The following is a 14281-nucleotide window of genomic DNA, read 5'->3' on the forward strand; positions in this document are numbered from 1 at the left end:
CTATCAGCCAATCAGCATTCAGGGTTTGATTCACCCAGTTTATTGAAAATATGATACCCCTTCAAATGGTACAATATCTTGCAATAATTCAATACTAAATAACTGATTATTTTGCATTAACATATTCATAGTGATGTATACCTGACAACAGCATAACTCTAAACACTTTTGGTAAGTGAAAGTTTGCAGGTAAGCCCTGTATCTGAGTACATTCCTTTAGAAGAGAGACTGAAAACTACGACCTTATCACAAAAATAATGCTGTGAGATAATCTAAACAAATACAGCTTCAGAAGCACAAGGGTGGTGTCCTTGAGGAAAAGTTATCCTAGCGTTCTTATTTTTTCATATATTTCTCCTTCTCCTCCCTCTCTCCTGTCTGGCCTTCCCTCCTCCCCCTCTCCTGTCTGGCCTTCCCTCCTCCCTCTCTCCTGTCTGGCCTTCCCTCCTCCCTCTCTCCTGTCTGGCCTTCCCTCCTCCCTTTCTCCTGTCTGGCCTTCCCTCCTCCCCCTCTCCTGTCTGGCCTTCCCTCCTCCCTCTCTCCTGTCTGGCCTTCCCTCCTCCCTCTCTCCTGTCTGGCCTTCCCTCCTCCCTCTCTCCTGTCTGGCCTTCCCTCCTCCCTCTCTCCAGTCTGGCCTTCCCTCCTCCCCCTCTCCTGTCTGGCCTTCCCTCCTCCCCCTCTCCTGTCTGGTTTCCCTCCTCCCACTCTCCTGTCAGGCCTTCCCTCCTCCCTCTCTCCTGTGTAGCCTTCCCTCCTCCCTCTCTCCTGTCTGGCCTTCCCTCCTCCCTTTCTCCTGTCTGGTCTTCCCTCCTCCCTCTCTCCTGTCTGGCCTTCCCTCCTCCCTCTCTCTTGTCTGTCCTTACCTCCTCCCCCTCTCCTGTCTGGCCTTCCCTCCTCCCTCTCTCCTGTCTGGCCTTCCCTCCTCCCTCTCTCCTGTGTAGCCTTCCCTCCTCCCTCTCTCCTGTCTGGCCTTCCCTCCTCCCTTTCTCCTGTCTGGTCTTCCCTCCTCCCTCTCTCCTGTCTGGCCTTCCCTCCTCCCTCTCTCTTGTCTGTCCTTACCTCCTCCCCTCTCCTGTCTGGCCTTCCCTCCTCCCTCTCTCCTGTCTGGCCTTCCCTCCTCCCCTCTCCTGTCTGGCCTTCCCTCCTCCCTCTCTCCTGTCTGGCCTCCCCTCCTCCCCCTCTCCTGTCTGGCCTTCCCTCCTCCCCCTCTCCTGTCTGTCCTTCCCTCCTCCCTCTCTCCTGCTGGCCTTCCCTCCTCCCTTTCTCCTGTCTGGCCTTCCCTCCTCCTTCTCTCCTGTCTGGCCTTCCCTCCTCCCTCTCTCCTGTCTGGCCTTCCCTCCTCCCTCTCTCCTGTCTGGCCTTCCCTCCTCCCTCTCTCCTGTCTGGCCTTCCCTCCTCCCTCTCTCCTGTCTGGCCTTCCCTCCTCCCCCTCTCCTGTCTGGCCTTCCCTCCTCCCCCTCTCCTGTCTGGTTTCCCTCCTCCCACTCTCCTGTCAGGCCTTCCCTCCTCCCTCTCTCCTGTGTAGCCTTCCCTCCTCCCTCTCTCCTGTCTGGCCTTCCCTCCTCCCTTTCTCCTGTCTGGCCTTCCCTCCTCCCTCTCTCCTGTCTGGCCTTCCCTCCTCCCTCTCTCTTGTCTGTCCTTACCTCCTCCCCCTCTCCTGTCTGGCCTTCCCTCCTCCCTCTCTCCTGTGTAGCCTTCCCTCCTCCCTCTCTCCTGTCTGGCCTTCCCTCCTCCCTTCTCCTGTCTGGCCTTCCCTCCTCCCTCTCTCCTGTCTGGCCTTCCCTCCTTCCCTCTCTTCTGTCTGGCCTTCCCTCCTCCCCCTCTCCTGTCTGGCCTTCCCTCCTCCCCCTCTCCTGTCTGGTTTCCCTCCTCCCACTCTCCTGTCAGGCCTTCCCTCCTCCCTCTCTCCTGTGTAGCCTTCCCTCCTCCCTCTCTCCTGTCTGGCCTTCCCTCCTCCCTTTCTCCTGTCTGGCCTTCCCTCCTCCCTCTCTCCTGTCTGGCCTTCCCTCCTCCCTCTCTCTTGTCTGTCCTTACCTCCTCCCCCTCTCCTGTCTGGCCTTCCCTCCTCCCTCTCTCCTGTGTAGCCTTCCCTCCTCCCTCTCTCCTGTCTGGCCTTCCCTCCTCCCTTTCTCCTGTATGGCCTTCCCTCCTCCCTCTCTCCTGTCTGGCCTTCCCTCCTCCCCCTCTCCTGTCTGGCCTTCCCTCCTCCCCCTCTCCTGTCTGGTTTCCCTCCTCCCACTCTCCTGTCAGGCCTTCCCTCCTCCCTCTCTCCTGTGTAGCCTTCCCTCCTCCCTCTCTCCTGTCTGGCCTTCCCTCCTCCCTCTCTCCTGTCTGGCCTTCCCTCCTCCCTCTCTCTTGTGTAGCCTTTTCTCCTCCCTCTCTCCTGTCTGGCCTTCCCTCCTCTCTTGTCTGGCCTTCTCTCCTCCCTCTCTCCTGTCTGGCCTTCCCTCACACAGGCCCAGTGAGGCGTCAGGTGTGACCTCTGACTCCTGGTGAGTGGTGGTAGGGGACTGGTGATCCATCATGTCTGCCTTGGCTGTCAGCGCAGTCGCTTGGCTGGAGCTGTCCATCACCATGGCCACGGGTGGTGTGTGTGTGCACTTGCGTGTGCGGTTCTCTGCGTGTGTGTATGTGCATGCATGCACATGAGTGTATGGTTGTGTGTGCGTGTATAGCATTGCTGCTTAGATGCAATCATGTCAGTGTTCACTCTGGGGCAGGAGAGTGGAGCTGACAGGAGAGGCAGCCTAAACTCAGTGGAGGAGGAGACCAGGCCACTTCGCGACAGGAACCGTATTGATAAAGAATCTCATCATGCTGATCTGGGATCAGGTCCCCTCTGTCCATATAATCATATTAATTACCATCTAAATAAATAACTAAACTGATCCTAGATCAGCAATCTTACTTGATCAACTTGATACATTTTATTTATGTAAATGTTATTTAACCCTTATTTTACCAGGTAAATTGACTGAGAACACATTCTCATTTACAGCAACGACCTGGGGAATAGTTACAGGGAAGAGGAGGGAGGATGAATGAGCCAAATGGAAGCTGGGGATGATTAGGTGACCGTGATGATATGAGAGTCCGATTGGGAATTTAGCCAGGACACCGGGGTTAACACCCCTACTCTTACGATAAGTGCCATGGGATCTTTAGTGACCACAGAGAGGCAGGACACCCATTTAACATCCCATCTGAGAGACAGCTCCTTACACCCTGGTTTTACTATCCTTGTGGGGACCAGATATCCTCATAAGGATAGTAAAACAAAGAAAATTCGGACAAGTAGGGACATTTCGCTGGTCACCACAAGTAAAAAGCTATTTTAGGGTTATGGGTTAGAATTAGGGTTAGAATTAGAGATTAGGTTTACAGGTTAGGAGTTTGATTTAGGGGTTTGGAGTTGATTAGGTCAGTGTGTGTGTGTGTGTGTGTGTGTGTGTGTGTGTGTGTGTGTGTGTGTGTGTATATATATTTGTACATGTACGCGCGTGTGTGTGTGTGTGTGTGTGTGTGTTTCTCCGTCGGTCCATTAGAGTTGGTCATTGCGGATGAACCGGTTGCCTTCTGAATGCTTTCCATAGTAGATGTAACGGCACTTGGCGAGCACACCTGAAAATGGAAGAAGATGAATAATATTAAAACACTGTGGTAAAATTCAGATTTACCTGTGGTGTGTATAAGCAATCCCCTTGGACTTGATTTGTTATCACACTGTATTGTCCTCACTATTCTGTATTAACCATGGAAAAGTTCAATTGAGTGTCAACCTGATTTCTCTGTCTATTTCCCATGGCTGTTTCTTTGATATAATATCAAATATGGTATTCAGCTATACACAAACGCTAATTTAAATCTGGGTATTCTAATGGTTCATTATTTGTCATTATCGGCCTTATACCAGCTGTGAAGTTTATGTGTATGTGTGTGTGTGTGTGTGTGTGTGTGTCTCAGAGGTGTGTTTTTGTGTGTGTTTGACTCGGAGGTGTGTGTGTGTCTCGGAGGTGTGTGTGTGTGTGTGAATATAGAGGATGAGTATCCTTTTCAAGTGGAGGAACAGCGAGGAAACAGCATTGGCCTCAGGGTGATGTCTAGACAGTAACGAGCTCACAGCCCTAGCTCTGCCTCCACTTCACCCACACACACAGGAAGAGTGGGCCATGAGAGAGACAGAGTGTAATTATTACCACAATCAATGGGCAGAGCGACTCTCTGTGTGTGTGTGTGTGTGTGTGTGTGTGTGTGTGTGTGTGTGTGTGTGTGTGTGTGTGTGTGTGTGTGTGTGTGTGTGTGTGTGTGTGTGTGTGTGTGTGTGTGTGTGTGTGTGTGTGAATGCGTGTGTGAATGCGTGCAAGCCATGTATCAATACTATGTGAACCTTGCTCTGAACATCCTAGCTTTTTTTTATTTGGCAACTGATCACAGCATTCACTTCAGCATTCTATCAATATCAAAATGACCCTTGACCTTGACAATACCTTTGAAGTACTTCACATTATACAAATGATGTCTAGAGACATAATTCCAGATGCTTTTAGTTGATGTTGCCCTGAGCGAATGGTAAATCTCTGATCTAAGGCTAATTGATCCAATCAACAAACAAGCTACAGCACGATAAAGATTCACATGTTTATAATCACACTTATAAAATCTCCCTTAATCTAAAAACAAGGTGAAGACTGTAGTATGAATCACATTATTTTATGTTTTATTTATGATCAAATTAAATAAGGTTTAAATCTGCAGCTTTGTTAGGGCACTAATTAAATGAAGTTGGAATGCTTAAAAACTACAACAACAAATAACTCCCCAAAGGGGTAAACTGTAAAACAACATGGCCACCTATAGCCACCATACTCTAGCCTAGTCTACTCTGTTCTTTCTCTGTCTGTCACTTGAAGAATTCTGCAGAGCTGCAGCTTCAGCTGGCTAGGTGTCACCACTCGGCAAATGAGCCAAGGAAAATAGGCATTAGCGCTGTCACCGACCCTCGGAGAGCTGGACAGATACGTTCTGATCTCAACACAGTTCTTAAATAGACATCAAGAGCATTATTGACCAGAGAGGGCAGGAAAGGAAGAAGACGAGAGGAGAGGGGGGGGGGTGACGGGGAAGGATGTGGAAAATGGTTGAGGGGTGCTCCGAGCGATATAGCCAATCACCTAATAGGAGGAGACATTGTCAGGGCCAGATAGAGACAGGGACCAGAATGGCAGAGATGGGGACAGAGATACTGGTGCCATATTAGTGCCAAGCATATTCCAACATCAGCCTCCATTCTAACCAAAACTGACATACCACCACTGTCTAAGTCTGTCTTCAAAGTGGCCCCACTAACACACACACTCGCACACACATAGTTAGACACACACACACACACCCTTCCCCTGATGTCAGTGCAGCAGTCTCCCTTCCAGCAGTAGTGAGTGTGGGTTGTGTCAGGCTAGAGAGCCATGCAGCACACCGGTCTGGGGACAAGCTCAGTCAATCTAAATCTGGACTTTGTAGCGGAGCCACTCTCATTCCCCTACTTGAGGTGATCCAAACACTTTAGTGTGAGGAACTGTCACCTCCGATAAAATCCCAGACCAGAGCTCCATGCCTGCCTGCTCCCCGGGGGGTAACTCTGGCAGCAAGGGGAAATTAATTCCAGCTGCAGACTCTTTGCCTGGGGATACAGGTGCCATGGCGGGAGACTTGAGCACCACACCACACAATTCACACTGTCTCAGCACTGTGATCAGAGGAGTGCTGAGTCCTTCACAGATTACCTTGTGAGAGATACAGACCTTTAGATGTTACCTACATAAACAAAGGGTTGGAGCTAGGGCCCTTCAGATATATAGGATGCAGGTAACCCTTCACAGGTTACCTACAGAGAACTGACAGTTCACTAAGAAAAATATATATATATTAGTTTTGACCAGGTCAGGATCAAACAAATTAGCTACTCCCAAATTAGGAGTTGAATTAGGGCAACAGTACGCAAACTGATGACAGAACGAAAAACTCTAGGGGGCTCAATATGATTGGACGATAACCCGTTTCCAGTTTCCCTGGCACCAATCACAGGTACGTCTCTGATTCTCCCAGTGCTTTACACAGAGACATGTGGGCAGGCCAGAGGAGCCAGATGATAGACAGAGTGATGAGAAAACAAAGAGATGTCTGAGAGTCTGCTTTCCTGGACAATGGAGGCAGCAGGGTGTGTGTGTGTGTGTACATGTGTTTGTGTTCAGTATAACTTGAGAGACAGAGAGAGAGCGAGACAAAATGAGAATGTGACAGAGAATGAGAGACAGTGATAGGTGGAAGCCTAGCAGTTAGAGAGACAAGCCAACAACTGGAGGATTGCCAGTTCGAATCCCAGGTTTGACAGGAATAATCTAGCGGGAAGTAAGCTGGCAACCAGAGGGTTGCTGGTATCAAATCCTAGATGCCATTGCCTGCCATTGTGCCCTTGACCAAGGCACTCCCCCCATAACAACAGCTCCTGACGCCCAGTGTGGCAGCCCTCACACCTCTCCAGAAAACCCTTAATGTGTATGTCCTGTATATGTTTGTCTTTCAGAGGGGTTAAAGGCTGAAGTAAAATTGATGTTGGAAGTTGTGTGTAATTCACTAACAAAGTGATCTTAAACTTAAAGTAAAGCCTTACTCCTTATGAAACCTCCTTTTTATTTTATTTCACCTTTATTTAACCAGGTAGGCTAGTTGAGAACAAGTTCTCATTTACAACTGCGACCTGGCCAAGATAAAGCAAAGCAGTGCGACACAAACAACAACACAGAGTTGCACATGGAATAAACAAAACATAGTCAATAATACAGTAGAACAAACGAAAAAAAAAGTATATATACAGTGAGTGCAAATGAGGTAAGATAAGGGAGTTAAGGCAATAAATAGACCATGGTGGCGAAGTAATTACAATATAGCAATTAAACACTGGAATGGTACATGTGCAGAAGATGAATGTGCAAGTAGAGAAACTGGGGTGCAAAGAAGCAAGATAAATAAATAAATACAGTATGGGGATGAGGTAGGTAGATAGATGGGCTGTTTACAGATGGGCTATGTACAGGTGCAGTGATCTGTGAGCTGCTCTGACAGCTGGTGCTTAAAGCTAGTGAGGGAGATATGATTCTCCAGCTTCAGAGATTATTGCAGTACATTCCAGTCATTGGCAGCAGAGAACTGGAAGGAAAGGAATTGGCTTTGGGGGTGACCAGTGAGATATACCCACTGGAGCGTGTGCTACGAGTGGGTGCTGCTATGGTGACCAGTGAGCTGAGATAAGGCGGGGCTTTACTTAGCAGAGACTTGTAGATAACCTGTAGCCAGTGGGTTTGGCGACGAGTATGAAGCGAGGGACAACCAACGGGAGTGTACAGGTCGCAATGGTGGGTAGTGAATGGGGCTTTGGTGACAAAACGGATGGCACTGTGATAGACTGCATCCAGTTTGTTGAGGCTATTTTATAGATGACATCGCCGAAGTCGAGGATCGGTAGGATGGTCAGTTTTACGAGGGTATGTTTGGCACCATGAGTGAAGGATGTTGTGTTGAGATATAGGAAGCCAATTCTAGATATAATTTTGGATTGAGGATGCTTAATGTGTGTCTGGAAGGAGAGTTTACAGTCTAACCAGACACCTAGGTATTTGTAGTTGTCCACGTATTCTAAGTCAGAGCTGTCCAGAGTAGTGATGATGGACGGGCGAGCAGGTGCGGGCAGTGATCGGTTGAATAGCATGCATTTAGTTTTACATGCGTTTAAGGGCAGTTGGAGGCCACGGAAGGAGAGTTGTATGGCATTGAAGCTTGTCTGGAGATTAGTTAACACAGTGTCCAAAAAGGGGCCAGAAGTATACAGAATGGTGTCGTCTGCGTAGAGGTGGATCAGAGAATCACCAGCAGCAAGAGCAACATCAATGATGTATACAGAGAAGAGAGTCGGCCCGAGGATGGAACCCTGTGGCACCCCCATAGAGACCGCCAGAGGTCCGAACAACAGGCCCTCAGATTTGACACACTGAACTCTATCAGAGAAATAGTTGGTAAACCAGGCGAGGCAATCGTTTGCGAAACCAAGGCTGTCAAGTCTGCCAATAAGAATGTGGTGATTGACAGAGTCGAAAGCCTTGGCCAGGGCGATGAATACGGCTGCACATTAATGTCTCTTATCGATGGCGGTTATGATGTCGTTAAGGACTTTGAGCATGGCTGAGGTGCACCCATGACCAGCTCTGAAACCAGATTGCATAGCGGAGAAGGTGTGGTGGGATTCGAAATGGTCGGTAATCTATTTGTTAACTTGGCTTTCGAAGACCGTAGAAAAACAGGGTCGGATAGATATAGGTCTGTAGCAGTTTGGGTCTAGAGTGTCACCCCCTTTGAAGAGGGGGAAGACCGCGGCAGCTTTCCAATCTTTGGGAATCTCAGACGATACAAAAGAGAGGTTGAACAGGCTAGTAATAGGGCTTGCAACAATTACGACAGATAATTTTAGAAAGAGAGGGTCCAGATTGTCTAGCCCTGCTGATTTGAAGGGGTCCAGATTTTGCAGCTCTTTCAGAACATCAGCTATCTGGATTTGGGTAAAGGAGAAATGGTGGGGGCTTTGGCGGGTTGCTGTGCAGGGTGCCGGGCAGTTGACCGGGGTAGGGGTAGCCAGGTGGAAAGCATGGCCAGCCGTAGAGAAATGCTTATTGAAATTCTCAATTATAGTGGATTTATCGGTTGTAACAGTGTTTCCTAGCCTCAGAGCAGTGGGCAGATGGGAGGAGGTGCTCTTATTCTCCATGGACTTTACAGTGTCCCAGAACGTTTTTGAGTTAGTTCTACAGGATGTAAATTTCTGTTTGAAAAAGCTAGCCTTAACTGCTCGTGTATATTTGTTCCTAACTTCCCTGAAAAGTTGCATATCACAGGGGCTATTCGATGCTAATGCAGAACGCCACAGGATGTTTTTGTGCTGGTCAAGGGCAGACAGGTCTGGAGTGAACCAAGGACTATATCTATTCCTAGTTCTACATTTTTTGAATGGGGCATGCTTATTTAAGATGGTGAGGAAGGCACTTTTAAAGAATAGCCAGGCATCATCTAATGACGGGATGAGGTCAATGTCATTCCAGGATACTCCGGCCAGATCAATAAGAAAGGCCTGCTCGCAGAAGTGTTTTAGGGAGCGTTTGACAGTGATGAGGGGTGGTTGTTTGGTCGCAGACCCATTACGGATGCAGGCAAAGAGGCAGTGATCGCTGAGATCTTGATTGAAAACAGCAGAGGTGTATTTGGAGGGCGAGTTAGTTAGGATGACATCTATGAGGGTGCCCGTGTTTACGGATTTGGAGTTGTACCTGGTAGGTCATTGATAATTTGTATGAGATTGGGGGCATCAAGCTTGGATTGTAGGATGGCCGGGGTGTTAAGCATGTCCCAGTTTAGGTCACCTAGTAGCACGAGCTCAGAAGATAGATGGGGGGCAATTAATTCACATATGGTATTGAGGGCACAGCTGGGGACAGAGGGAGGTCTATAGCAAGCGGCAACAGTGAGAGACTTGTTTCTGGAAAGGTTCATTTTTAGAAGTAGAAGCTCAAATTGTTTGGGGACAGACTTGGATAGTAATACAGAACTCTGCAGGCTATCTTTGCAGTAGATTGCAACACCGCTCCCTTTGGCAGTTCTATCTTGTCGGAAAATATTATAGTTAGCGATGGAGATTTCAGGGTTTTTGGTGGTTTTCCTAAACCAGGATTCAGACACGGCTAAGACATCCGGGTTGGCAGAGTGTGGTAAAGCAGTGAATAAAACAAACTTAGGGTGTAGGCTTCTAATGTTAACAGGCATGAAACCAAGGCTTTTACGGTTACAGAAGTCAACAAATGAGAGCTAAAGGTTAGCTGATGACCGCTAGCAATGGTTTGCTAACTGATAGCTGATAGGTAGTTAGCCGGCTAGCTTCAGTTGAGGAATTCCAGATCCGAAGTAAATAGAAATACTTCAGAAAAAAGCAGGTCTGTGGCGAGTTGCAGGAGAGTATTTAGAAGTTGAGGTTTAGGAAAATGTTTTTATTTGATTTATTTTACCCCCCTTTTCGTGGTATCCAATTGTTAGTAGCTACTATCTTGTCTCATCGCTGCAACTCCCGCACGGGCTCGGGAGAGACGAAGGTTGAAAGTCATGCGTCCTCCGATACACAACCCAACCAAGCCGCACTGCTTCTTAACACAGCGTGCATCCAACCCGGAAGCCAGCCGCACCAATGTGTCGGAGGGTACACCGTGCATCTGGCAACCTTGGTTAGCGCGCACTGCGCCCGGCCTGCCACGGGAGTCGCTGGTGCGCGATGAGACAAGGATATCCCTACCGGCCAAACCCTCCCTAACCCGGACGACGCTATGCCAATTGTGCGTCGGCCCACGGACCTCCCGGTCGAGGCCGGTTACGACAGAGCCTGGGCGCGAACCCAGAGTCTCTGATCGCAGTACAGCGCCCTTAACCACTGCGCCAGGAAAATATTTTAAAGAGATATGCGAAGAAAAAGATCAAAAGACATCAAAACTATGGAATAAGACATATGGAATCATGTAGTAACCAAAAAAGGATAAAAACAATTCAAAATATTTTTCATATTTGAGATTATTCAAAGTAGCCACCCTTTGCGTTGATGACAGCTTTGCACACTCTTGGCATTCTCTCAACCAGCTTCATGAGGTAGTCACCTCGAATGCATTTCAATTAACAGGTGTGCCTTGTTAAAAGTTAATTTGTTGAATTTATGTCCTTCTTAATGCATTTGAGCCAATCAGTTGTGTTGTGACAAGGTAGGGGTGGTATACAGAAGATAGCCTTATTTGGTAAAAGACCAAGTCCATATTATGGCAAGAACAGCTCAAATAATCAATTTAAAGTTTTATTAAGTTCTTGTTTTTCAATCAACCAACAAACCAAACCACATTCCACATTCACAGATGTGACAGGCTTTAAAAAAATAAAAAGTCAAAAAATAATAATACATTTGAAAAAATAAGAATACAATTAAAATGAATGATAAAGTCAAATAAAAGCATTTATTTTTCTTAATCTATATATTTTCCTTGGTACATATATATATATATATACATACATACATATATACATACATACATACATACATACATACATACATATGTACATACATACACACATATACATACACACACACACATACGCACACGTACTTAAAAACTAAATTAAAATAAAAACACACAAAAAAAAACATATACCACTTGCAGCAGCACTATCAAGGTTCTTATCAGCTATTTCAAGCATTCGCTGAGACGACGGCATCATTACTTTAAGACATGAACGTCAGTTAATACAGAAAATTTCAAGAACTTTAAAAGTTTCTTCAAGGCACACTTAACCAGCATGGCTACCACAGCATTCTGCAGCAATATGCCATCCCATCTGGTTTGCGCTTAGTGGGACTATCATTTGTTTTCAACAGGACAATGACCCAAAACACACCTCCAGGCTGTGTAAGGGTGATGGAGTGCTGCATCAGATGACCTGACCTCCACAGTTACCCAACCTCAACCCAATTGAGATGGTTTGGGATCTGTTGGACCGCAGAGTGAAGGAAAAGCAGCCAGCAAGTGCTCAACATATGTGGGAACTCCTTCAGGACTGTTGGAAAAGCATTCCAGGTGACTACTTCCTGAAGCTGATTGAGAGAATGCCAAGAGTGTGCAAAGCTGTCATCAAGGCAAAGGGTGGCTACTTTGAAAAATCTAAATATGAAATATATTTTGATTTGTTTTTTTGGTAACTACATGATTCCATATGTGTTATTTCATAGTTTTGATGTTTTCACTATTATTCTGACTGACTGACAGACAGACAGACAGACAGACAGACAGACAGACAGACAGACAGACAGACAGACAGACAGACAGACAGACAGACAGACAGACAGACAGACAGACAGACAGACAGACAGACAGACAGACAGACAGAGATGTAGAAATCCCTGAGAACAGCGAGCAGCCTTTAAAGTGACAGATTAGAACAGTGCTGTGGAAAGCTAATGTTTCCATCATGGATCCTCTGGCAGACGAACAGTCAGGCCGTTGTTCTACACAGTAGGTTACTCACAACCTGCACCTTGTTGCGCTTCTTAAAGTGAAGTATTGTATCTCTATTATTCTTAAAGGGAAGTACAGTATCTATATTCTTCTTAAAAGAGGACTAAAGTATCTATATTCTTCTTAAAAGAGGACTAAAGTATCTATATCTTTAAAGGGGAATAAAGTGAATCAAGTAATACACAACCAACAACTGCATACACAGAAATCACTCTGACACAAAACATATAACAAACCTTGAAATGAAGTTACAACCGCGGCACATAGGAAGGAGGGGTTTAGGAAGTCAGTTAGGGGATTGAAGAATCCCTGCAGCCAAAGCTAGTGAGACCTACTGCTTAACAAAGACCTCTAGGAAAAACAACAAATTAATCAACAGAGAGAGACAGAGAGAGAGCTGGAGTGGGTTTAATGATTACTCCCTGCATACAATCAGCTCCGCTCTTTTCAAGGGCCATCAATACGTCAAGGAAAGACGTATCTGTAGCTCTTAACATCAAGGTTATCTATTGTCCAAGAGGCACCTCTCTCCTCTCCCCTCTATTTTCCTCTCTACCTCTCCTGACCTTCTATCTGTCTCTCCTCCTTCTCCTCTCTTTCTCTCCCCTTTCTCTCTCACGCCATCCCTCCAGCCAACCATCCAACATTTTCATCAGCGCCACAATCCATCAGACATAATAATACTGTTGAGAAAAAATAAATTAACAACGCAATTCAACTCTCCGTAATATCTCAAAGAGCTGAAATAATATGGAAGGGAGAAGACAAAGGGTCTGGAGGCAGGCATCCATAACGCTGTGGAAGAGAGTGAGTTATGGGGTTTGGGCACGGCCTCGTACGGCCTATTATAGTGGACACTATCCATCTCCCACTGTTTGTTTATCAGGCCAGCACAACATCATGTGATGGAGTCACTACTATGACAGACTGTATGGAGGTTTATGAGGATATTTGCCCCTGTGTCTCACAAACACGAATTACAGGTTGTATGAATCAAGCATCTCAGAGTCATGTCGTTCTGCCCCTGAACAGGCAGTTAACCCACTGTTCCTAGGCCGTCATTGAAAATAAGAATTTGATCTTAACTGACTTGCCTAGTTAAATAAAGGTTAAAAATAAATAAATAAATAAAAATGTAAAAGTAAGATTATATGCACAAGGGTAACCTAACCCTAGACCAATAGTCTTTCTCTGAGCCACTTGCATACACTCATCACCAAATGTATTTAAAAAACAATTAAATTAACCTTTATTTAACTAGGCAAGTCAGTTAAGAACATAATTCTTATTTACAACAATGGCCTAGGAACAGTGGGTTAACTGCCTTGTTCAGGGGCAGAACCACAGATTTGATTTGTACCTTTTCACTAGGCTACCTGCCGCCCCCAAATGGACAGCTAACCACATCGTGTTGACTGGTTAACACATAAATCTACTTTATTGGTGAGGAAATGGAACATCAAAATCAAAACAAATCAAACTTTATTTGTCACATGCGCCGAGGTCGAGGTAATTTGTACATGTAGGTTGGGGTAAAGTGGCTATGCAAATATAATAAACAGTGAGTAGCAGCAGTGTACATGTAGGTTGGGGTAAAGTGGCTATGCAAATATAATAAACAGTGAGTAGCAGCAGTGTACATGTAGGTTGGGGTAAAGTGGCTATGCAAATATAATAAACAGTGAGTAGCAGCAGTCTACAAAACATATGGTCAAATATAATCAGTGTACGTTGGTGGTAGATCTCCAATCATGTGTATGTCCATATATATATAGTGACGACAGCTGCTAGATATGCATGCATAAACCATTTTAAAAGAAGAACATTAAACAGTAGCATCTAGAAAATAGGCATACTAGGAAAAAGGGTATAAAGGAAGAGAAGAGTAAAGGCCATATTTACTAGGTGATTAGTATGTGTACTTTACTACCTGTAAAGCAATACTCTGCATGTCTGGAACTCTGCGGATAGAGGTATTTTAAAATGAAAAGCTTAGCCAACAAGTAAGGCTAAATATCCACAAAACAGCTAGAGAGAGAGAATTTATTAAACCTCGACCCTGGATTATGTCTGTTTTTAAATCAAACAAGAGAAGTATGTCTGTGCATGTATGCATGGCTGTGTGCGTAAGTGTAGTGGGT

At 46.1% G+C, this 14281-nt stretch overlaps 1 protein-coding gene across 1 annotated transcript in view; it reads right to left on the reverse strand.

Moving 5' to 3' along the window:
* Positions 1-2912: 2912 nt before the first annotated feature.
* Positions 2913-14281, reverse strand: part of LOC115134967 (leucine-rich melanocyte differentiation-associated protein-like) — a 477253-nt gene continuing 465884 nt past the window's right edge. Inside the window, exon 7 of the mRNA XM_029669101.2 lies at positions 2913-3621. Within this exon, the coding sequence (XP_029524961.1) occupies positions 3542-3621 (80 nt within the window). The 3' untranslated portion in view covers positions 2913-3541. The remainder of the gene's footprint in view (positions 3622-14281) is intronic.

Source organism: Oncorhynchus nerka, linkage group LG10 (assembly GCF_034236695.1).
Source record: "Oncorhynchus nerka isolate Pitt River linkage group LG10, Oner_Uvic_2.0, whole genome shotgun sequence".
Lineage (NCBI taxonomy): Eukaryota > Metazoa > Chordata > Actinopteri > Salmoniformes > Salmonidae > Oncorhynchus > Oncorhynchus nerka.